We start from the raw sequence: 23,834 nt of genomic DNA, 5'->3' as shown, positions 1-23,834 counted from the left end.
TATTACGTTTTTAAAATGTTTTCTTAGTGTTCGCTTAGTTTGTCCTCCATTTAGCACATCATCAACCTAGTTTCTTTTCCTTATGGTACCAACGAATAACCAGCTGCCCATTATTTCTTTTTCCCAATCGATTTCTCAAATCAATTTTTTCTTAACATAAGAATCTCATTAAAAAAGCTTTTTTAGACTAACAACCTAATAACATCGACATTCTCATTCTGGCCAAGATCTTTGGCAGCTAAGATAACCCGTTCTAGAGTTACAAAAGGAAGTCACATGAGTCGAAGCATATAAGGGCATTCAAAAAAGAACTTACGAATTCTTATCCTTTAATAAATATACCTAGTTCCTGGAGGAGATTTTGGGATTATTTCTTCATATTCAGGAATATTCTCAATAGTCTCATTCTCGTTAGAGAGCCATTCTCCCCCAGTCTGAAAACAAATAAAGATGTAAATATAAAAGGTTCATTAAAGCAAATCCTACAAGGATATATTATAATAGCGGCACTCAATTAAAATCACTGACATTAAGTGTTGGAACAGATCATATTACATCAAACTCATATAATTAAATAAGAAACTTAAATGATACCAAAACTGACATCGGTTTCAAAAAGACTTTTTGAAAGTTACATAGATTTGTGGATTTTGCGTATTTATTCTTAATCAATTACACAACCGATTCCATACCAATTAATAAATATTCGTGTAGTGCGCACATCTGCGGGTAGAAGGGGTAGGTAGCCCCAACTCACTTCACGTTGGAAAGGATTCGACCACCGGTATCAGCGAGCCATCGAGAGAAGAAGATGAGAAATAAGCGAACTGAGACCAGGAGGGCTTGACCAGGCTGGCTTACTGGAGGAGGCGGATCAGGAGGGTTGGACCTGTCGGGCAGATGCGGAAGGATAACGTGCAGAGCCATCAATAGGACGCTAGACTGCACCACAGCCTAAATGTAAAAAATTATATTCTCATAAATTTTATGGATCCCCCAAAGGAAGGCTTATAAAAATATACTGTCGATTATTGACAGCAATGGGATACAGAACGTTAGGAAACTTTTCCACTGCTGCTTTACCCCGCGTGTAAAAAAGGGGATACCAATTTAAAAACTGTTGCATTTATCTGAAAAATTCAGAATGAAATCGCTGGTAAGAAAGAAGACTACACATTCGACAAAATAGTTATATTTGCAGAGATATAGCCATCTATTTTCACTTCTAAACGACTAACCTGGAAACCTCACACAAGACTGAAAAGACAGGAAAATGGATAGGATTCCGACTATTACAGCACTTACTAGACAAACGGTCTAAACTTCCAACTCATTACAAAAGACTGATCTACATGACAATAATAAGGCCCATCTGGACATACGGAGTTGAGCTTTGGGGCTCCACTAAACCTTCGAATTCCTCTCGTATCCAATCTTTACAATCCAAAATCCTTCGTAAAATCCTCAATGCTCCTTATTTTGTTACTAATAAAACCATCCATAAAGACCTAAATGTTCCTTATGTAATATATATAATATTCCTGGCAATCCTCCAAGGCGCCTGAAAAGAAGATGGCCTCGTGACCTTATATTGTAAACTGTTTTTAGAGTTCTACTACTGGGTAGTTTCTCTACATCCTGTATCATATCATTATGTCATTATGATCAAATTTACTGGCTGTATTTTTTTATACAGTTGTAAATATCAACAAATAAATAAAAAAAAAAAATTTTTCACTTCTTATAAAACACAATTGATCAAATAGGATGCTTTAAATAGGGGGGCCGATAGCAGCGTGGTAACGCGCCTGTCTGCCAACCCATAGATTGCGAGTTCAAGTTCCCGGCCCAAACCGGGATTTTTTCAAGCTTCTAATTATATAATACTCACTCACAACCTTCCCCCAGGCATTTATGAGGCCCGTCAGCCGATGGGTGGCACTCACAAAAATAGGCGTGGGAGTGACGGACCCACCCTATGAAAACCACGTCAAGAAACACGCGATGTATTTCTTAAGTACATCGCGCGAGGCTTTGCGCCTCCACGGTCTGTCGCGCCAATAAATAAATAACAACAGGATGATTTAAATAAGGATTACTTTTCATTTTTCAGAACACATCTAGTGCATACCTCATCTGGAATCGATTTCTTGTTTATAGCGATCCTTTTAATAATGGAAGCCAAGAGCCACAAGCTGATTCCAGTGTTGTGGCGCATGTCGAATACCGCAATATCACGATTGACATCCAGAAGACTTAAAACAAGTTTTGCTCCTTCGTTGGTTAGGCAACAATTCTGCATATCAATAGCTACGCAAAATAAATAAATAAATAATCCTAATACAATATCATAATTTCATAAATGGATCAGAGAAAATATATGGCAAACCTTTGATCCAAAAGTCATCATAGAGGGATTCAACAATATAACTGAGGCCTTGGTCAGTGATAAAGTTGTTGTTTAACGTGAGCCTCGATAGGCCAAGAACCTTCTTCTTGTCAACTGTTCTTCCACGTAAAGATCTAATCCAACAGCTGATTCCTCTAGCCATTGCCTCATGCTGAAAAGGTTTAAAATTACAACTAAAATTAGACCTACTTTCTTAGTAGCTCAATCATTAACAAAACTAGAATAACTCTTTACAACCTTCTCTAATGTTGCATTTCTTTTATAAACTATTATATACAATTATTGATTCAAAATAAATAAAATATATCTATTGTTCACAACAAACATAATTGAAAGATTTCAAAAACAAATTTAAGCCTTAAAAATTCCGGTGAATGATTAACCAGTTAATGTTTTGTTAGAAAAAGTAATATCAGGAAAGATGAAAAAACCGAAAATGCAAACACAACATAGCATATCTCACATCAACTGGAGACTGTACTTCACTCCAAGACTTATTCGTGGTAGATTTACTTACTGCATGTTTCATATCTGCCCACATCTCCAGCCATTTTCTCATTTCATAGGTTGGTATGTATTTCTGGAATAATGGGTGGTTGTGCTACTGATTATTAACCTTTTTTAGATTGAGAGGTCAGGTCGAGATTGTTTCCATGGGTTCGCCACAAAATAAATTTCAACCCATCCCTTATTACCAACGCCGCTTCTGCCACGACGTTGCCAAGATGACGCTTTAATAGTCTCGGCCATCACGGCCTCATTAGAATATTTTAGGGTGTTAATGTGAGATGTGCTATTTTTTATCTTGTCTAGTTATAATTATTCCCCATAATTTTTCAACTACAAAAAAAAATCCAATTTATCTCATTCTTAGAAACTTTTTTTTTTGTTAATTTAAATACTTTTTTATTTATTGATAGATATTACAATTTGCCACACAGTTGTAGGCAATAGGTAATAGTGATGAATGATCACATTCATACTAAAATAAAATAAAATAAGAATAACTATAAATAAATTAATGAAAAATAAAAATATCTCTTAAAATATTTTCAAACAGAAGCAATAAACAAAATTAACATAATCAAACTATGTATATGAAAAAAATAAAATAATATAATCTCTAGTCACATTTACACTCTTATATACAATATTTACACAATCGAGCTGAGAATCCCTGAGCCTACTCTATCCCCTACATGTGAGAGATAGAGCAGAGCTCAAAAGATCCCAGCGCATCCCTCTCGCCGCATCACTGGTAGTGAGCCAGTGGAGGCTGAGCAAGTGCGCTAAAGCCGCAAACACTCAACTTGGAGAAGTGGAGAATCTGACCATTGAACTCCAATTGTCCATTTTTGTTTTACAATAAGTCTCTTGGCCACTGCTGTTTCAACCTTCTAGGTGGGCTGTAGGGATGGGTGGAACTAGATAAAGTTTGAACCAAAGGATTACGATGATTGGAAAGGTTTATATGGAATTTTGAGAATTTGGTTGGTATGAAGTCAAGGATAAAAGGGATATGTAGGTCATGGTTTTTTAGAAACTGATTACAAAAATACAACCTTCAAAAGATTGGAGATAACTAAAGCTCCATCAGCCGTGATTTTGTTTCCAGAAATGTCAAGCGTAGAAACAGATGGCGCTTTTGGAAGAGAATCGCAAAGAATCTTGCAACATTCATCAGTCAAGCCACATTCTTGAAGGGAGAGGTGCTGTATCCATCGCGCTGTGGACAGGGCCTGTCATAGTGCAAGTTGATGAAACCATTATTTAAATTAAGTTTATATTATTCAGAATTCAATAATAAGTATAAATAATTTAACAATAATATTACATTATCGAATACCACAACTTGTGTTTGTTATGGTGACATTGAGATTAAAAAAATAGTTGATTGGAAAGATCTGTAATTTGGAATTTAAAATTGGTGTAATTTGGACTGTAAAACTGATTCTTGACTGAGAAAGCATGTTAAACAAGATGAATTTGAATTTAGTTTGCACTAAAAACTTTGATGCATTTGACACCATTCGGCTTAGCTCTTTCACATTAAGTAATGCTGAGGCAACACGTATGCCTTAATTTGAGTTGCTTTGTTTCTGATAGGCGAGGCAAAAGAAAGGCGACTCACAACTATATATTAATTATGCTTTAATATTCAACAATTACGAGTTCTGCAAAATTGTTGGGTCTTGTGCATGCTTAGGATAAATGTACCATTCATTAAAAACAACAATTATTATCGTGAGGTGTAGATAGTTGACCGCAGATTACTGGTCGGAGAAGTTGGTTGGGGGGGGGGGAGTGCGGTCAGCAAAGAACAACATAAATAAACAAAACAATATGTATTTATGCCGACGTTTCGACCTGAGCTACCAGAAGGAATAATATACAAACAAATTTGGAATTATACAAAATATTGAATTGAATCATAAATAATAAAAAATTGATAATTGATAATTTAATTGTAGAAAATGATTGATTGATAATCATGAAATTAGAAGGTAGAAGATTGATAACAGTGAAAGATGAAATATAATATCATGTAGGTGAGAAGACATGTATAATATAAGATATGCAAGTAGTGTCTAAAAAACTGGAAAAACAAATATTGAATCTACAAATTGAACAATATGACAGATTCAATGGAATATAAGGCGTGAGTGACTTATCATAAGTCAAAAGTAAGAAACTCATGTCGAAACAAAATAAATATTGTTTTGTTTATAATTAAAAAGGATTTAGTGAATGACATAAATTCTTCCTTATTAAAAAACAATAGCTTATTTCATATCATCAGCAACGTTTCGGGATATTTCCCCCATCTTCAGGCTGCTAAAAAACAAATTCAACAAAACCATAAACATGCGCTTACAACAACACTCATATATGATATACACTCAAAGAACTATTTATAAATTATTTACTTGTTAACAAAAACCTATATATTACATATAATTTTCTCCTATTTGTCATTCTTGCTAATATATTACAATATTAATGTCATTTAATGAGTAAAACTTGCTACTGGTCATACATTTTAGGAGAATAATTACCTTTCTGAAGGTTATCTTCCAGTCTGATAACAACCATATTTATGTTGTTCTTTGCTGACCGCACCCCCCGACCAATTTTTCCAATCAACAACTATTATCAAAACAATTAAAAAATTTATACCAAAAAAAAAACAGAAATTATGTTATAGCACAAGCCTCATATGCTCATTTTCTTTTCACCCTCCACCTAATACTTCTTTTCAATTCCCTTTCATATTTAGTTATCTATAATTAGGTAAATTAGAGTTTTGGGTTCGACGAATTTCCCAACCTCACCAACAAACTTTATATTGAAAGCTTGTTCACTCTTCATTTCACATATTTGAAGATACCTGACGTATAGGCGTTCGTGTCAAATCGCATCAGATTAGTATGTACCTTACATTGGAGGTGATTTCCACACACTCTAAAGATACTACGGTATCCTTCGCGTCTTATCAGAATTTCCCAGTGTGAAGAAAGCCTTTAAGTACAAAAGCCAGGAAGAAAAAAATGTAGTTATTTCACCGCAATTTTTGATTACTTTAATAAAAACTATGTATAATTACGAGTCAAAATTGAAGAGTCTGCCAAGTATACGCAGGGGAATTAAAAAATGGTGGCTATTTCAAAACCTTAAAAAACATTAATTTTTCATTCTCTATATCTTAAAAACTACCAACAACACTAAAAAATGTACAAGAACTTCATTTAAAGGAGAGTAAATTTGCTGAAATTTGACCCCGAATAGAGCTATTTGCGTCCAATATTTCTCAAGATATAGCTTTTTAAAAAGCAACATTTCTTAAAAATCTACTGAAAGATTAGTAGTTAGTTAATTTATTTTGAGAAATCTATATTTCAGGAACTATGTGACGTATAGACATCTATTATCACTCAAATTAAAGCTAGTTTAACGTACAATAAAGTAGTCTACAGCTGTCATAGGAATAGTAGTTTTCATGATATTTGATAAAATAAATTGATTTATAGTTGTTGGGACAATAGGTTTGAATTGTGAAAGGCTTTATTTTAGAAATCATAGGACGTACAGAAGTCTGTCAGCACTCATATTAAAGCTAGCTAAATTTACTACAAAATAGTTAATTATGTTTATCTTTGTATGAGTAGTAGTTTTTATGATTTTTGACAAAATAAATTCACAAACTGTTAATTTCTAGTTGTTCGAAAAATATTTGATTTTGAAAAAATATATCTCTAGATCCATAAGACGCACATATGTCTGCCAGCACTCAAAATAAAGGAAATTTAACTTATTATAAAGTAGTTTATGACTATTATCTTCATAGGGATTGCAGTTTTTATGATATTCACATATGAATATAAATTTGGCAAATGAAAATTTGTCCGAACAACTGTAAATCAATTTATTTTAGCAAATATCATGAAAACTACTACTTCTTCGACGATAAACGCCATAAACTAATTAGTTCATTAATTAATAAAGTTTAATATTTAATTAAGAAGTCATAGTACATTAAACTAGCTTTAATTTGAGTGCTAATAGACATCTGTACGTCAAATGGATTTTGAGATATAGATTTTTCAAAATAAATTCATTAACTACTGATCTTTCAGTACGTTCTGTACAACATTTTTATGAAATATTGCTTTTTAAAAAGCTATATCTCCAGAACTATTTAACGTAAATAGCTCTATTAGGGCTCATATTTCAGCGAATTTATTCTACTTTAAATGATGTTCTCTTGGATTTCCTATTGCTGTTGGTAGTTTTAAAGGTATACAGCTCCGAATAAAAAATTAATTATTTTTAACTTTTTGAAAAGCCGCCATTTTTTATTCCTTCTACGTATACTTGGCAGACTCATCAATTTTGGCTAGTAGTTATACATAGCTTTCATTGAAGTAATAAATATTTGGGGTTAAATAACTGACTTTTTTCTCCTCTTGGGCTCTTGTACTATTAGTGATGTCAAAATAAAATGATCGGATATTTCAATATTATATTTATACCTGTTCAAAAATTACCTCAGCAAGAAGTTCAGTTTGTTCTTTTCCTAAAATTATTTTCTTCAAGATAAGAACGGCAAGTGAATCATTATACAAAAGATTGCATTTTATAGCTAGAAATAGCTTCAAATCGATTTCCTTGCTTTGGTTGCCTGTAAAATAATCATTATTAAGATAGTTGACCATGGATAATATATATGAGGAGAAAATGGTTGGGGGAGCGGTCAGAGAACACAAATAAGTTTAAAACTTATTTATTAGTGCCAACGTTCCGGCCAGAATTTCTAGCCTTCATCAGGGCTAAGACCAAAAAAAAAGCAAGATAATCAATGAATAAAAGGGTGTATAGAATGATTAAAGTAAATACGAATATATTTACACAAATGAAAATTATTAAAAATGTAGTAGGAAATAAAACGTGTATATTGGTAATTAAATATGTAAGTAATAATAATTTATTTATTGTTATTTACAACTGTATGCATATATACACATCAAGTAAATTTGCTGTAAGTGATATTATGACATGATACAAACATGTGGAGAATCTACCCATTGATAGAACTCCAAAAACATTTCTAAAGGAGAAGATCTCGAGGTCATCTTCTTTTCAGACGCCTAGGAGGATTGTTAGGTAGTGAAGGAGAAGTCAGGTTAGAAACGAGTTGGTTTGGGTGGTTGGGAAGTTTATCATGGAAGGATTGGTATCTGGTTCTGGCCAAACCGTCAACATCGGGGACATTGAGGTCCTATTGGATGATTTGATTTGTGACAAAGTAAGGAGCATTAAGGATTTTACGAAGGATTTTGGACTGTAAGAATTGGATTCGAGAAGAATTAGATGGTTTAGTCTTTTGTAATGGATTGGAAGTTTGGACCGTTTGTCTAGTAAATGTTGTAATAGTCGGAATCGACGAGCAGTTTCTTGTCTTTTTAGTCTTGTATGAGGATTCCATGTCAGTCGTTTGTCCAGATTTAGTGCTGAGTAACGGATCTGTTCCACAGGAATAAGTGGGGTATTATTAAAAGATACTGTGGGGCAAGACGAAGGTCTACGACGAAGGGTAAATGTGATTTGGTGGGATTTATTGGAATTAATTTTAATCCTCCAGTTTTGGCACCACTCTTCGAGGGTGGTGATGTGGGATTGGAGGGATCGGGATACAATGGAAGGATCATTGTTCACTGGCAATAGGCATGTGTCATCGGCATACGTGGTGAGGATAGTGTTAGGATGGGTTGGGTTGTCAGCTGTGGAAACTGTATAAAGGATAAATATGTAACTAAAATAAAATAATTAAGAAAATAAAAAATATAAAGTTATAAAATTCATAAATAAGTTTTGTAATTTATTTGTGTTCTCTGATCGCACCGCCAACTCTCCGGTTCTCCTCAGATATTATCCACGATCAACTATCTTCTCATCCATTATGTTATCATAGATGAGTAATGTCTAAGCCTTATTCTATTTATTGTTTTATTATAAGTTTGCTTTACAGATATTCTACAAAACGTAAATCATAAACTTTATGCATCAGGGTACGATCAAGATGCAGACTGATTTTCTGAGTTAGACAGGCGGTGCCGAACCTTACCGAGCATATTGTCCTTTGTACTCGCAAATATTAAGCGCTTTCTTTTATTTTTTCGCTGAAAAGATTGTTTTAAGTATTAGGAACCAAAATCTAGCAAATTCACTATAAGTAGAGAATGATCGTTTAATCGTTTGGCAAATTCCAACAAATCCCATCAAATCACCTTTACCCTTCGTCGTAAACCTACTGGCTGCCCTACAGTTTCATTTAATGATGTTACTCTTACCTCTGTCGAACAGATCCGCTACCTTGGAATACATTTGGACAAGCGATTAACCTGGAATCATCACACCAGACTGAAAAGACAGGAAACTGCACGTCGATTTCGACTATTACAACAGCACTTACTAGACAAACGGTCTAAACTTCCAACACATTACAAAAGACTGTAATAAGGCCAATCTGGAATATGGAGTTGAGCTTTGGGGCTCCACTAAACCTTCGAATTCCTCTCGTATTCAATCCTTACAATCCAAAATCCTTCGTAAAATCCTCAATGCTCCTTACTTTGTCACAAATAAAATCATACATAAAGACCTTAATGTTCCCTATGTAACCGATCTAGCCCGAACCAGATATCACTCCTTCCATTATAAACTCTCTAACCACTCAAACCCCCTAGTTTCTAATCTTGCATCCTCTTCCATTCCTGACAATCCTCCGAGGCGCCTGAGAAGAAGATGGCTACGAGATCAGCTAATCTAAAATGTCATTAGAGTGCTACCAATGGGTAGTTTCTCTACACGGCTGTAACACTCCAATTTAACTTAGATCAGATTTACTAAATGTATTATAATGTACAGTTGTAAATAGCAATAAATAAATATTAAAAAAAAAAAAAAAAGAAAAATCGTTTAGCAAACGTGTAGAGGAACCTTTATACACCTTTGCCATATTTACCTATGCTTAAAGCAAACAATATTGATATAAAATTTGTATAAAAAGGACATAGTGTCGTTTACCTCTGTCATACAAATACCTAATAGATCCTTTTTCACTATTCTTGAAAATTTACAAAATTAAGATACGTCAAATAGCTTCTACAAAAGGGGTATTCATGATCTTTAGTTTAACATGTTAAAGCGTGTTAATTGAAAAACTTATGTTAAATGGAAAAAAATTGCCTTCTTTTGCCGTGGTAAATCGAAATAACATGTAACGTGGCTGAGTGTCTGTTACTTGGTCTGTTAAATGGAGAATGACGTCACTCAATAGACCAGTTGAGCTCGCCACCATTTTTGTTTGTTGTGTCAGGTTAGTTCTTTCGTGTTTGTGCTAGTTATTATTCCATACCCCTGTTATTAAATCACAATGGATAACTTTAATAATACAACGGAGACAGACCGTCTTGTGTTGGATAGGAAGCGATTTGAATTTGGAAAGGAAGGGATTGCGGAGGAGCTGAAGCTTCGTAAAATCAAAATACAAAAAAAAATTTGAATTAAAAAAATTAAAACTTGAGGTTTTAAAGAATTCCGATTGACAAAATAATTGAACTTATTGGTTTCATGTGAAATCAACACATTTCAGATACTTTTTTACCTCATTATCTCATAATCTAATAAAATTTGACACCAAAGTAGTTTCCATAAAGCTTCCTGGCTCCTAAGAGGAACATCCAAGTTTTATTAAATTATTATATAGGGAGATGGTCAGGGTTGCGGTCAAAAGAGAAATAAAAATAGTTTACAACTATTTATTTTCCAACGTTTCGCCCCTCTTTGCAGGGCTTCATCAGGGCTGTCCAAATAAATAAGTTGAACAGCTATTTATTAAATTATGTTCGCCAGTTTTGAAATTATAGCTCTATAGTTTTCTAAATTGTTAATGGCTAGTTTTTTAAATACAAATAGCTCCACTCATGATTAAGGTAGAAACATGGGAGGAGTGACATTTTGTAGCTATTTAAATTAACTTTTACCTGACATGTAACATGCTATATATGCTTGTTAGAAAATTTTTCAAAGAAATTACTGAAAATAAGTGATTTTATTCTTAAACAATCATAAGGTTTGAAGATAGGAGGATAATGGGTTCATTAATACAATAAATACTAAAAAAGTGGACATAATAACAACTTTTATTAGATATAATTTTTCTTAGAACATAATAATTTTATTCAAAGATGCACAATGAAATATTGAAAATCAGTAACAACCTAAACTCAAAAACTTTCAATACAGTTGTCAATTAGCTCATCTTCATTCTCTTCCTCACAAGTTTGAAGATCAATAAGACACTCATAAGCTAAACTTTCACACAAATTCCACTTTTCACTCACTCTAGGCATGTTGTAATAAATTGCTTAAATCAAAACTGAAACTTAAATCAAATTCGAAGTAAACAATAACATGAGGCTCTGGAAGGAAAGGTTATAAACATAAAGGCTTATACAACAAGTTGCTGAGAAAATCCGCTAGGGGCTCTTATGCATTTAACGTTTAACATGACTTCAAATAGGGCTGCTCACAATCCTATAGTTATAACATTTAACATGGTAAAACATTTAACATTTAACATGACTTCAAATAGGGCTGCTCACAATCCTATAGTTATAACATTTAACATGGTAAAACATTTTACATTTAACACAACATCATGAATATCCCTAATGAAGTAGTATTATTAATATACTCGTTAGGATGAACTTACTTGAATTATAAAGTTCAAGGCAATGGACGCGACTGTTCTTTTGGTGGAGCAAAGAATTCAAATCTACTAACTCAGGATTATCAGCATTTACTTCTAAAGATACGTAATTTTCATTGAGTGGTTTAAGTCGAGTAGTTTCATCAACTGCCAACATTATATTATCTATTTTTCAGCTCTCTAAATTGTAAAATTAACAGATGTTATAATAACCATAGAAACAATTTAAAATATTACGTTTTAGAGACCCCACGCATTGTGAATCGGATTGACAATCATCATTCAAAAGCCAAACTGACGTTTCTCATTTGATTCACGAAAATCCTTGCGTCAAACTTGTCAACTTTTTCTTTAACCGATGAAAGAGATATTGAAATATTCGTCATGTACATCATGTATGGGGGTGGTTTGAAAAGTTCGGAATCAGCGCTAGATGTCAGTGTTAGAGCAACCAGGTCCCCGCGCAATAATCACACATCCTTTGTGAGTGAATACTTGGCGTGAGTAGTAGTGAAGACTATTTATTGTTGTTTTATACGTAGTGATTGGTGACAATGGAAAAAACTGAGATTCGAGCAGTGATTAAGTACTTTGTAAAGAAAGGAATGAAAGCAAAGGAAATTCATGCCGACTTTCAGAACACACTGGGGGACTCTGCTCCTTCATATTCAACTGTTGCCAAGTGGACCAGCGAGTTTAAATTTGGTTGGGATAGCTTGGATGATGATCCGCGTAGACGGCCAAAAAGTGCTGCGACCCCAGAATTTGTCGCAAAAGTGCATAAAACTGCCATGGAGCATCTTCGATGAAAGTGCGTGAGATTGCTGAAGCTGTAGGGATGACATCTCTAAGGGTATATCACATTTTAACCGAAGAATTGGGAATGAAAAAATTATTCGCAAGATTGGTGCCGCGGCTTTGGACATTGGACCACAAACGCACCAGATTGGAAATGTCCGAACAAACTCTGGCCCGTTTTCAGCGCAACCAAGGTTTTTTTGTGCTGGATTGTGACTACAGATGAAAACTAAGGAAGGCAAGGAAAAAAATCATCATTCATCAGGACAACGCCCGCTCTAACACAAGTGCTATTGCCATGGCAAAACTTCATGAACTGAGGTACGAATTGTTGCCAGATCCACCTTATTCACCTGATTTGGCACTATCAGACTTTCATCTCTTCCTCAAGCGGAAATTTTCCTAGGTGCACGGAGATTTCCTGCAACGAAAGGACTCACAGGCGAATTGGAGAGGTATTTTGCAGACCTGGAGGAATCTCATTTTCGAGATGGCATCAAGGCATTGCAACATCGCAGGACCAAATACATTGGTCTATAGGGAGACTATGTTGAAAAATAAAAGCAGTTCCGCCGAGGTAAGATACTTCTTTCTAACACATTACGAGAACCTTTTACATTCCGGGGGTTATAGTCTCGTACAAAAGACACTCCGAACTAGATACAACGTCATAATTTTTAAAAAATGATAAAATAAATAGATAAAAATAATACTCCTTGATAAGAGACAAAAGTAAAGTTAATAAAAAAAAAACAATATTCGTAGATTTTACAAAACAAACAATTGCCTCTAATGAAAATAAAAAACAAAGAGAAAATAAATAAAATAGAAGTTACATCAATAATAGAATTTATAATAGGATGTACTGCAGCAGTCTGGGCTTCAGTCTTCGGGTTGAGGTTAGGTTTCCCAAGTTGCGGGTCACAGCTCCTTTAACTGTCGGCAACTGGGAGTGGAACTTCATGAACCGTTTTTTGATATAATCCTCTATTGATTCCATTCGTAATTCCCGATGCAATTGGCTATTTCTTACCAACCAAGGAGCATCCATTGCGATTCTGAAAACTTTATTTAGAAAATATTGAATTTTTTTCCTTTTTTATTTGACATTGAAGTTATGAAACAGACTGCGTCGGCGGCCATCTTTATCAGTTACTATATTTTACCTTCAACTAGTACTTACTACAACTTAATACAAATATAATTGTTTTAAAAAAAAAATATCAACACATTCTTTTAATAACGCATGAAATCAGATGTTAAAAAAAAATAATTCACAAAAATGTCAGACACGATGTTTTACGACCGAATGTCTCATTTAATGTTCCACACCCTATTTTTATGTTCCAGTAGTAATTGTATTTTAGTATTGATACAACAAGACGGATCTTTAATATTTCTTAAAACCTTCTTAGGAGGTTTATATCCATATAACAGAAAAAAGGTTTAATAGGAATCAATTCAGCTGTTTTCTCGTGTAGAAGAGACAACGAATTTGCAAGTGTTATAATCCGTGTACTCAAATAATTAAGATTCTTGGGTAATCTTTCCAGATACGATGGGGAAGGAAAAGGATAAAAATAAAGGGAAAGAAGAGCAAGATTCAGAAGAGAAAGTCTTATCGATGAATAAGTACAGAATTGTGGTAAACAAATTTAAGTATTACTCTGAGAATAACATAACAGTAATCACGCTTACTTTTGCTATTGATTGTTTAAACATATTTTAGTAAAATTAAGTTGGTTTTTCTCAGTTATGAGAGTGTTTTTTACGTTTTACTTTTCCCATCACCAGTTAATTATGGAAAATTCCAGGCTCACTCTTCGTACATCTTGTTTTTTTTTAACCCATTATTTTTTTTCCAGTAGCTATTATTGAAGTATGAGCATCGCTAATGTATTTTACATTTTGCTGTTTTTGTATTTTGTATTACATTATTTTGCACCGAATTACCGTTGTAATACAATTCTTTAATACGATCTTCAAATCAAAACCAACGTCTTAATCCTTTTAGAACCAAAAGAAAGAGTACCTTGTCAAAAATATTTTTAACCACTTTAGATAACAAAACTCCAGAATCTCAAGAAAATACCACGCTATAAGAACAAGTCTATAGATAAAAATGAAATTTAATCCTAAAAGAATTGTCAGGTTAGGATTACGCTATATTATCTAAGCATTAATATGTTTTTCTTTTTACCAATTACTTTTAGGTTATGCTGGATTTATAAGTTTGGCACTTTCCGCAAATCAAAGACTTGAACAAATGCTTGCATACGTTTGTTTTGTTTTTATTTATTATATTTTCATTGTTAAGAGAAACAAAATAAAGATAAGTGAAATGAAAGGAAAGACAAATATCAGCAAAGTAGGTTGTAGATGACAATAATTCATATATATATTGTACAACATAACCTATAAATTCAACCTTCCTTCTAAAATTTTTATCAGAAACTTTTTAATTTAATTACCTAGACATACTATGTCTTCATAAAAATATATTTGTACTGTGTTAAATAAAAAATTAACAAGATTTGAAACAGTGTATTAACACCGAATCGATATAATTTTAAAGTATACAACCTTAAACAAGGGTTAATTATTAAATATAAAGGTTGAATATATTCTTTATTTAATTAACTGACGGAAAGCAGAAATATTTTTCAGTTGGCAGTTATAAAAAAAATACAAAATGAAAACAACAGCAGAACAAGTGCCCTTACATATGCCGTCAAGCTGCCCGCGATTCAGGCCAACTTTTACTAGCCAGCCCAAATAGTACAAGAGCCCATGAGGAGAAAAAAGGCAGTTATCTCACCCTAATTTTTTATTACTTTAATGATAACTATGTATAATTATTAGTCAAAATTGATGAGTCTGCCAAGTATAGGTAGGAGGAATAAAAAATGGCGGCGGTTTCAAAGCGATTAAAAAAACTAATTTTTCATTCGGACCTCTATATCTTAAAAAGTAGGAACAACAAAAGAAAACCTAAGAGAACGTCATTTAAAGAAGAGTAAATTTGCTAAAATATGAGCCCTAATAGAGTTATTTACGTTAAATAGTTCTCGAGATATAGCTTTTTAAAAAACAAGATATCATAAAAATGTTGTACGGAACATACTGAAAGATCAGTAGTTAGTGAATTTATTTTGAAAAATCAATATCTCAAAAACCATTTGACCTACAGTCTATTAGCACTCAAATTAAAGCTAGTTTAATGAGCTATAAAGTAGTTTATGATGTTATCTTCGTAGGAGTAATAGTTTTCATGAAATTCGCTATAACATATTGATTTATAGTTCTATGGACAAATTTTCATTTGCCAAATTTATATTCATATGTGAATATCATAAAAACTACTACCCGTACGAAGATAAGTGTTATAAACTACATTATAGTAAGTTAAAATTTCTTTATTTTGAGTGCTGGCAGACACATGTGCGTCTTATGGATCTAGAGATATATTATTTCCAAAATCAAACATTTTATACGAACAACTAGAAATTAACATTTTGTTAGTTTATTTTGTCAAATATAATAACTACTACTTCTACAAAGATAAACAGAATTAACTATTTTGTAGTAAATTTAACTAGCTTTAATTTGAGCTCTGGCAGACATCTGTATGTTCAATGGTTTCTAAAATGAAGTTTTTCATATATCAAACTTATTGTCCGAACAACTATAAATCAATTTATTTTAGCAAATATCATGAAAACTACTATTCCTACAAAGGTAGAGGTCATAAACTTCTTTATTGTCCATTACACTAGCTTTAATTTGAGTGCTAATAGACATCTGTTCATAAAATATCCTCTCGACTCAAAAGAGCAGCATTTCACTTCAAAAAAGGCGCTCTTTGCAAAAGGATATCTAATATGTAAAGACTGCATTAATTTAAGATGGTTTGTTTCAAGCGTACATAAAACATCATATCCCATAAATAACAAAAAAATAATTCTATAAAAAAAAAAAATAATCAATTCAATTGAAAAATTAAATAAAAAAAAATCTACTCATTTTTTTGGGTCCAACAGTGCAGTTTTTGAGGATCATTTGCTTCAAATACAAAACAAAATTCATTCTTCCAGATGATAAACAATTTTTTCTACCATGATTAGACAAAATTCTGGTTAATTTATTTTATATTATATGCCCAATAGTGAAATTTTTGAAGATGATTTTTCCGAGACATACCAGGAGCATCCTAATTTTGGCAGAAAAAAATTATTTAGTATCTTGGAGTTGTATAGTTTCGTATGTGCTTGATGCTAAAAAAAAACTGCATTGTTGAGTGGGGAAAAAAAAGAAAGTTGATTTTGAATTTTGACCTAATTCTAATCTAATCTAATTTTAATTAATTGGAAAAGATGGTCGAGGGTGGGGTCAGCAAAGAAAAAACATAAATAAACAAAAAAATATTAATAACAAAATATTTTCAATAAAAAAATATTTTTTGTTTATTTATGTTGTTTTTTTGCTAACCGCACCCCCCCCCCCCCCCCGGACCATCTTCTCCAATCAGTAATCTACGGTCAACTATCTACACCTCATTACAAATCTAATTTTGATAGAAAAAGTTTTTTTAGGTACATAGAGGGTGTACTCCAGATAATGCTTATTTATAACTCTTTTGAAACATGAGGCACACATAGAATTTGTTTAGTTTATACATAAAAACAATGTCGATTAGATTGTAAATAAAACAAATTTTAATTTTAAGATAAAAAAAACTCTTTTAGCATGAAGAAAGTTATTGATGAAAATAGAAATATATTTTTTTCAGGAGGGTATTTGTGTAGCAGGTTTAGTAATGGGTTGGGGAATTGAAATCCTAACCTCATATTATTATATCAACAATTATTAATCATCTACTCAAGAATTTTTTTTATAAAAGCATCAACTTGAATAAATGAAGCTGAAGATTAAACGTTGAATTTTAAAAAATGCTGTAATAAAAATATTTTATGTTAATGAAATAATATGTATTTTTATCATATTATAGGCTATATTATATTATTCATAGGCTATGCCATTACATTAATAAATGATTAAATATTACCCTTCAAGCATGGGCATGTCCGTAATGAATGAATTATAATAAACAAGTATAGGAAAAATAAATGTAATATAAGATATTAAAGATATATTTTTTAAAATACTTATAAAAAATATATAAAATAAAAATTAATCAGTTCCAAACCATTGGAGATAATATAAAGGAACAGATAAGTTGTAATACATTCGCTAATTTAGAGGATAAGAAAATAAAAACAGAGTATTAAAATAAACTTTAAAAGTAATAAACAAGTATAATAAAATAAATGTAATACAAGATATAAAAAAATATATATTTCTAACTTAGAAAAAGGTATTTTTTACTTATATAAAATACAGCCAGTTTCATATAAAATAAAAATTAATCAGTTCCAAACCACATTATGTGCTGTGATTACAATTAATTAATGGTGATATTTAAAACAACTTGACCATTTGTACAAAAATTCATTATTGATAAAAAGGAGGAACCCACCCACCAAATTTTCTTTCTAGTTCTTCAGCGACAGCAATACAAAGGTGGTCATTTTTCAGTCCAGCTACAACCTAAATAAATACATTTGAGTCAGAAAAATATTTATTTCAAAACAATATTAATAATAAATACAAAACATAGTTAATACAACTGTTACCTGCACACCAATTGGTAGACCATTCTTTGTCAGACCAAGCGGAACTTGTGTCGCTGGGAGTTTGAGGACATTCATTATTGCCCAATAAGCGAAGTTATAAGGCTTGAGCAAAGAAACATAATGATATGGTGCCTCTGTTGGACAGTTGGGAAAAAGTAACACTCCATTCTCTCCTAAAAGTTCCTGTAAAAAAGAAATAAACATTGACTACTTATACTTTCAACTAACTCCGCCAATGGAAATAGCTACGCTAGGGCCATTGCCAGTCTCAAGCCTGGATAAAGGAGGAGGGTTAATTCATTGGCCGACTCCCCATGAATTGTAAAAACCATATTGTTACGAACACTCAACGAAGCCTCGGATGTAGGATTGATTCACGGCAACGACATGGATCTCGGAAACGGACATATAAAATAGGAACCTGGAATGTATGTACTTTATACAGGGCTGGGGCTCTTAAAGAGCTTACTGATTTGTCACAGAAGGCCTATTTGGACATCTTGGCAATACAGGAGATGAGATGGACTGGAAAAGGTGATATAAAGAGCAAAAATTTCATAACGCTATATAGTGGAAGCGAAAATAAGCATGAATTTGGAGTTGCATTTATGGTCGCAAATCGAATAAACTAATTTCTCCATTGGAGGCTAATTAAAAGCAGACTTGTTAGTCGTACCACCAAGTTCACCCTGTACAAAACATTGATAAGGCCAGTCGTAACATACGGTGGAGGAACTTGGACGCTAAGTAATAAAAGCATTAACCTGCTAGACAGGTTTGAAAGAGTAATTCTGAGGAGAATCTTAGGGTCCGTATGCGAGAATGGTAATTGGCGAAGAAGGAAAAATGATGAATTTTTTGGGCTCTATAAGGAATGTAGCATCTCCATGTACATAAGAATACAAAGGCTTAAATGGCTTGGCCATGTAATGAGGATGAGCGAGGAAAGAGTGGCACATAAACTGTACAGGTACGTTCCGGATGGTGTGCGGCGACGTGGTAGGCCGAAGGGCCGATGGAGGGATGCTGTGAGGCAGGATCTACGATAACTTAGGATCCCAGTTACCCTAACAGAAGATAGAGAAAGATGGTTGAGCAGGCTAAGGGCAGCTTATTGCGCCTGTTGTGTCAGTAAAAGAAGAAGAATTATACTTTCAATTAATACATTTCTTTATTATATACTATTCCTTTATTGAAATATAGGAGTTCTTTCCCCATCTTCAGAATGAACCATCTGAAAAATCCATCATTCTGGATTTCTTATCTTATATGCTTTTATCATAGTGATTTCTTAATGCTAACCTATGTATTTTACAAAAGAAAAAAAGGGTAAACCCAAAAACAGAATTAGGAAAACTTGTTTTTGTGAATAAACCAAAGTATTGTAAGTCAGAGTTAAGTCATTGCTGCAGACTCCACAATTTTTTAATTCTTTTTTTATGGAAATATAAACATGGAAATTAAGGTTGTTGATCATTGATAATTGTTGAATGAAAAAAATCATTAAGAAGAATTTTTTATGTCTATTATTGGAAGTTTTACTAGTTAACTTCCAACAAATTCGCATACAACATTCTGAACTTTAAAATCTAAAATTGAACAAATATACTTACGGAGACCCTTTTCTTAAGTGTATTTATTTCTGATTCTGCCCAACTAGGATTTGTAAGAGGTAAAACTTCAACATCAACAATGCGCATTAGTGATGCGAGCGTGTGATCAGACTGACAGATAAGTGTCTTGGCAAACTCCGCACACAAAGATACTTTGCCCTATAAATCATATTATTTATTTATAACAATCACTAAGACAAACATTATTTTTACAGATTAAAATTATTTGCTTTATATAAAATAGAAAGCTCCTCCATATAATAAATGTGCTTGAAGATTTGTTAAATCAAGCAATAATAAATCTTAATTTAACTTTATTTTTATCCATTTTATTCAATAACCAATTTACATATAAAATGTGAAAAAAATTTCCCATTAAATTTTAATCTATAATGTACTTTTAAAGATTAAAATTAAGTGATACATGTAAACAAAAATAATAGTTTTAGTGGTCTTTAAAAATTAGTTTTGTTTCTAAGGTATTATTTATAGTATTTGCACTATTACTAGAGAAAAATGCATAATATTGTACTATTACAACAGAAAAATATATGGTGACAAAAATACTTTTGGGCAAATTAATGGATTAGACTTGGTTTCTATATAGGCAGGAAAGGTTTGATTAAAATTTTAAAAAAGGAATTTTTTAATATAAACATAAAAAAAATGTATATAACTTTATTTTAGGTTAAAATAAATTTGTTTAGATTATAGGCAACATTATTTCACTAATTTTAATTTAAAAACAAAATATCAGACGTTTCAGCTTACATGTAATCTTCAAGAACTCCAAAAATCAATTTTATATGGCATCAATTACTAAAAAATGTTTTACGATTAATTTATCACTTACATCTTATTATGGTTTTGTATCACTATCAAATTTTGTAATAAATTCAGTCCAAAACATTTTTAAATTTAGTCTAAACAAAAACAGACATGTGACAGACACTGATATTAACTTTCTAAGAAATATTAATATCATGATCCTAATCTCCACCACTTTTACAATATAAAAAAAATATATATAATTTTTTAGATTATTAAAACATTCGTGGAATTATTAGAGGAAGTTAGTCCGGGTGGCGGTGAATAAAGGTATCAAAATAGCAAAAGAAAACTATTTATTATTAACCAAAAATGGCTGGTGGAATTAATTAGCTTAAAGCGTTGTACAAGATTAGCATCATTTCAAAGTTTTAATAATAATTTTAAGTCATTTCTTTATGTACAAACTTTTATTTTGATATTCCTGTTTCATTATAAAAATAGAGATATTTTCATGGAAACAAGTTCAAAATTTATAACAAGAGAGGGGGGAAGGATAATATTAAGACAAAAGTTGAAAAAAAAAAAATTATTTTCTGAGAAATTTAGTAGGGAAAAAAACCTTCAAAAAGTACCTTTTGATTAGTCAAATCCTTCGAAAAATTTCGTGCCAGTCCATCCTCTTTTGTCATTTCATGCCTCCATAAAGACAAACTGTGTCTGAATTCATTAAAAGATATCTGAAAAAAATATAAGCATTCTTAATGTCTAAAGCAGAAAAAGCATCTGTTGAATCTGTAGTAAGGATGTAGAGTTTAGTTTTCCAATAATTTTCTTAATAAATATAAGGTGGTAAAACTCCTTCAATGTTGTCATATATTTGATGATTAATGAGTGAATCATTATTGAACAACAAAGATGGCTTATCTGTTAGAAAAGTACAATTATAGATGTAGTGTATGTTGTTGGTGTTTGTTACAGAATAAAACCATGAAAAATATTGAGTATTAAACTTTTTATTTCTTAGTTTAATAATCCACAAAATAAATATTAAGTGCAAATAATTATGCTAAATTAATAGAATTTCAATTTTTACAAATCGAATTAAGTGGAAGAGGGTGTCTCATTGGCAAGATACTGGGCTACAAACTCCAAGGACCCTGGTCCAAAAAAACTCACTTAAAATAAAAGAAGTGCTTTTATTTTTTTTTTGTCTCCATGGTTATGATTGATCTCAAATAGTTATGACTATTGTCATTTTTAATTTATAGTCAAACAAGGATTGGAGATTATAATCTCAGCAATGAATTAATGCACAAACTACCAAGTATATAATAAAAGGAAAGATAAATTTTAGAGAAATCTTTAATTCAAATGCTATAACATACTATATTTGCCCAAATACAGGTCGAGGTTTTTGTCTGAAAGTGTCTCCCGTGGACCTATATTCAGATCCAAACAAAAAAAATTTGAAAGGAATATGGTCCGGATGCGGTCAAAAAAACTCTAATTCTACTATTTGAGTTTTTTTGACTTTATTATTTTAATGAGCCAACGTTTCGCCCCACGTTGCAGGGCTTCGTCAGGGCTGTTTTGACGGCAGTCAAAACAAAAAAACCGCACCCGGACCATATTCCTTTCATCTTTACACACGGTCAATCAATAATCTTCCAAAAAAAATTTGTGTTTGTACAAACCCAGGGCTTTCAAGCCACATTACTTCAATATACTTTCTAGATAGGATACTACACACAGATTACATTAATAATAAATGAAAAATGCTCAATCACTACCATACATTTGAGGGAAAGATAATTCAATAAAAAAAAAAATTTGTTTAAAGGGATATCAGGTATAATATGTTCAAGAAAAATGGTATACATACGACAAAAACTAAGGTTATATGGAATCAAAACAGAAGAATAGCTGATGGTAATATTTTTTTAATCTTTAGTTAGGATGAAGAGGGTAGATTCCTATCAAGTTAGAGTAAGATACTCTAACCTCAAAATCCAATTAATATCTGTGATAGATAGATGTAGACGGGGCTATGTACACTTCAAAACATAAGTTCCAATAAAAAAAATTGAACCTTGTTTTCTTAAAATTTGTTAATTATAACATAACCCCTTCATCTACTTACCTCAATTGCTACCTACTTAGAATTAGGGATTGGGAATACTAATCTAATTAGATAAGTCTAAGTAGAAACAAGATGATGTATTTTTATGATATAATGATACTATTTATCAGTGAAGTACCTATATTAAGCATCTTGTTCTCTTTGATATATGTAAATTAAATTAGAAAATTGATTTCTTGTTGTGTTTTAATTTTTTTCCCCTGAAAATTATTCTCAAAATAGGGTATTGACTTATATTTAGGATCTATACGAACAAATATGATAATTATCATGTATTTTTTTATCATTGCTGTGAAAAATTACAGAACTCATTTAAAATTATTTAACTGATTTACCTCGTTCAAATCATATTTGGATGTTGTTTTCAAATGGTCTGCGGCCTTTAAAATAGCTGATTTTACTTCTGTTGAAACAGGGCTTACACGTAAGTCTTTTGGCTCTAAACAATAATAGAACTTAACATCCTGCAAATTCACCTAGATAACAGAGCAAAGCAAAAATTATAAATTAGTTAACAAAAAAAATGGGAACTCCCGTTATATTATTTTCATTTACAGATTAGTACTTAAAATAAAAGAAGTGCTTTTATTTTTTTTTTTTTGTCTCCATGGTTATGATTGATGTCAAATAGTTATAACTATTGTCATTTTTAATTTATAGTCAAACAAGGATTGGAGATTATAACCTCAGCAACGAATTAATGCACAAACTACCAAGTATATTGTAATAATTTTATTTATTAAAAATAAAATAAAAAAGAATTTTTTTTTTCTTTTTATTATTTTTTTCAAATATTAAAGATACTTTGGGTTCAAATTAAGAACTTTAAAATCAAATAGATAATATAATTTTATTATACAAAAAAACTCTTAATCTCAGGGCGTATTGTTGCTAGGCAATCAGAAACAGGCATTTACAATAATTACTATTAATCAACTTAATAACTCTTTATATATGAATCTATTTTTATGTATAGCAAAACTAAGCTAGCTTAACAAAAAAAAAAAAATACTTCCGTATGGTGTATTAATGAAACTATAATATTTTGGTAGTGTGTCTGGGGGAGGAAGAGTGTGTTTAAGAATTCCCAATGAATTAGGGCTGAAATGTAAGAAATATGTCATAAAATATATATATA

At 31.7% G+C, this 23,834-nt stretch overlaps 2 protein-coding genes and 1 long non-coding RNA gene across 4 annotated transcripts in view; 1 reads left to right on the top strand and 2 right to left on the bottom strand.

Moving 5' to 3' along the window:
* The window catches only part of LOC106693011 (centrosomal protein of 78 kDa), a 14,966-nt gene extending 3,086 nt beyond the window's left edge, over positions 1-11,880 (bottom strand). Inside the window, exons 1-6 of one of the 2 annotated variants that reach the window (XM_014439308.1) lie at positions 11,685-11,880; positions 7,441-7,589; positions 3,973-4,149; positions 2,390-2,561; positions 2,132-2,310; positions 343-434 (exon numbers count right to left, since the gene is read on the bottom strand). In XM_014439308.1, the coding sequence (XP_014294794.1) occupies positions 343-434; positions 2,132-2,310; positions 2,390-2,561; positions 3,973-4,149; positions 7,441-7,589; positions 11,685-11,838 (923 nt within the window). In that variant the 5' untranslated portion in view covers positions 11,839-11,880. The remainder of the gene's footprint in view (positions 1-342; positions 435-2,131; positions 2,311-2,389; positions 2,562-3,972; positions 4,150-7,440; positions 7,590-11,684) is intronic. The other variant, XM_014439309.1, reaches the window with a different exon arrangement.
* Positions 11,881-13,750: 1,870 nt separating this feature from the next.
* Positions 13,751-17,371, top strand: LOC136796948 (uncharacterized). Its single transcript, XR_010844739.1, has 2 exons — positions 13,751-14,124; positions 17,269-17,371. It is a non-coding gene; the product is annotated as an uncharacterized lncRNA (long non-coding RNA).
* Positions 17,372-17,613: 242 nt separating this feature from the next.
* The window catches only part of LOC106693021 (fatty-acid amide hydrolase 2), a 20,865-nt gene continuing 14,644 nt past the window's right edge, over positions 17,614-23,834 (bottom strand). Inside the window, exons 8-12 of the mRNA XM_014439319.3 lie at positions 23,032-23,172; positions 21,189-21,293; positions 19,786-19,944; positions 18,173-18,355; positions 17,614-18,086 (exon numbers count right to left, since the gene is read on the bottom strand). Coding sequence (XP_014294805.1) covers positions 17,991-18,086; positions 18,173-18,355; positions 19,786-19,944; positions 21,189-21,293; positions 23,032-23,172 — 684 coding nt within the window. The 3' untranslated portion in view covers positions 17,614-17,990. The remainder of the gene's footprint in view (positions 18,087-18,172; positions 18,356-19,785; positions 19,945-21,188; positions 21,294-23,031; positions 23,173-23,834) is intronic.

The sequence above is a fragment of the Halyomorpha halys genome, unplaced genomic scaffold, assembly GCF_000696795.3.
Source record: "Halyomorpha halys isolate HHAL.00 unplaced genomic scaffold, Hhal_1.1 Scaffold83.1, whole genome shotgun sequence".
Classification (NCBI taxonomy): Eukaryota; Metazoa; Arthropoda; class Insecta; order Hemiptera; family Pentatomidae; genus Halyomorpha; species Halyomorpha halys.
The sequence above is the reverse complement of the archived record's forward strand: the minus strand, read 5'-3'. Positions and strand labels throughout refer to the sequence as shown.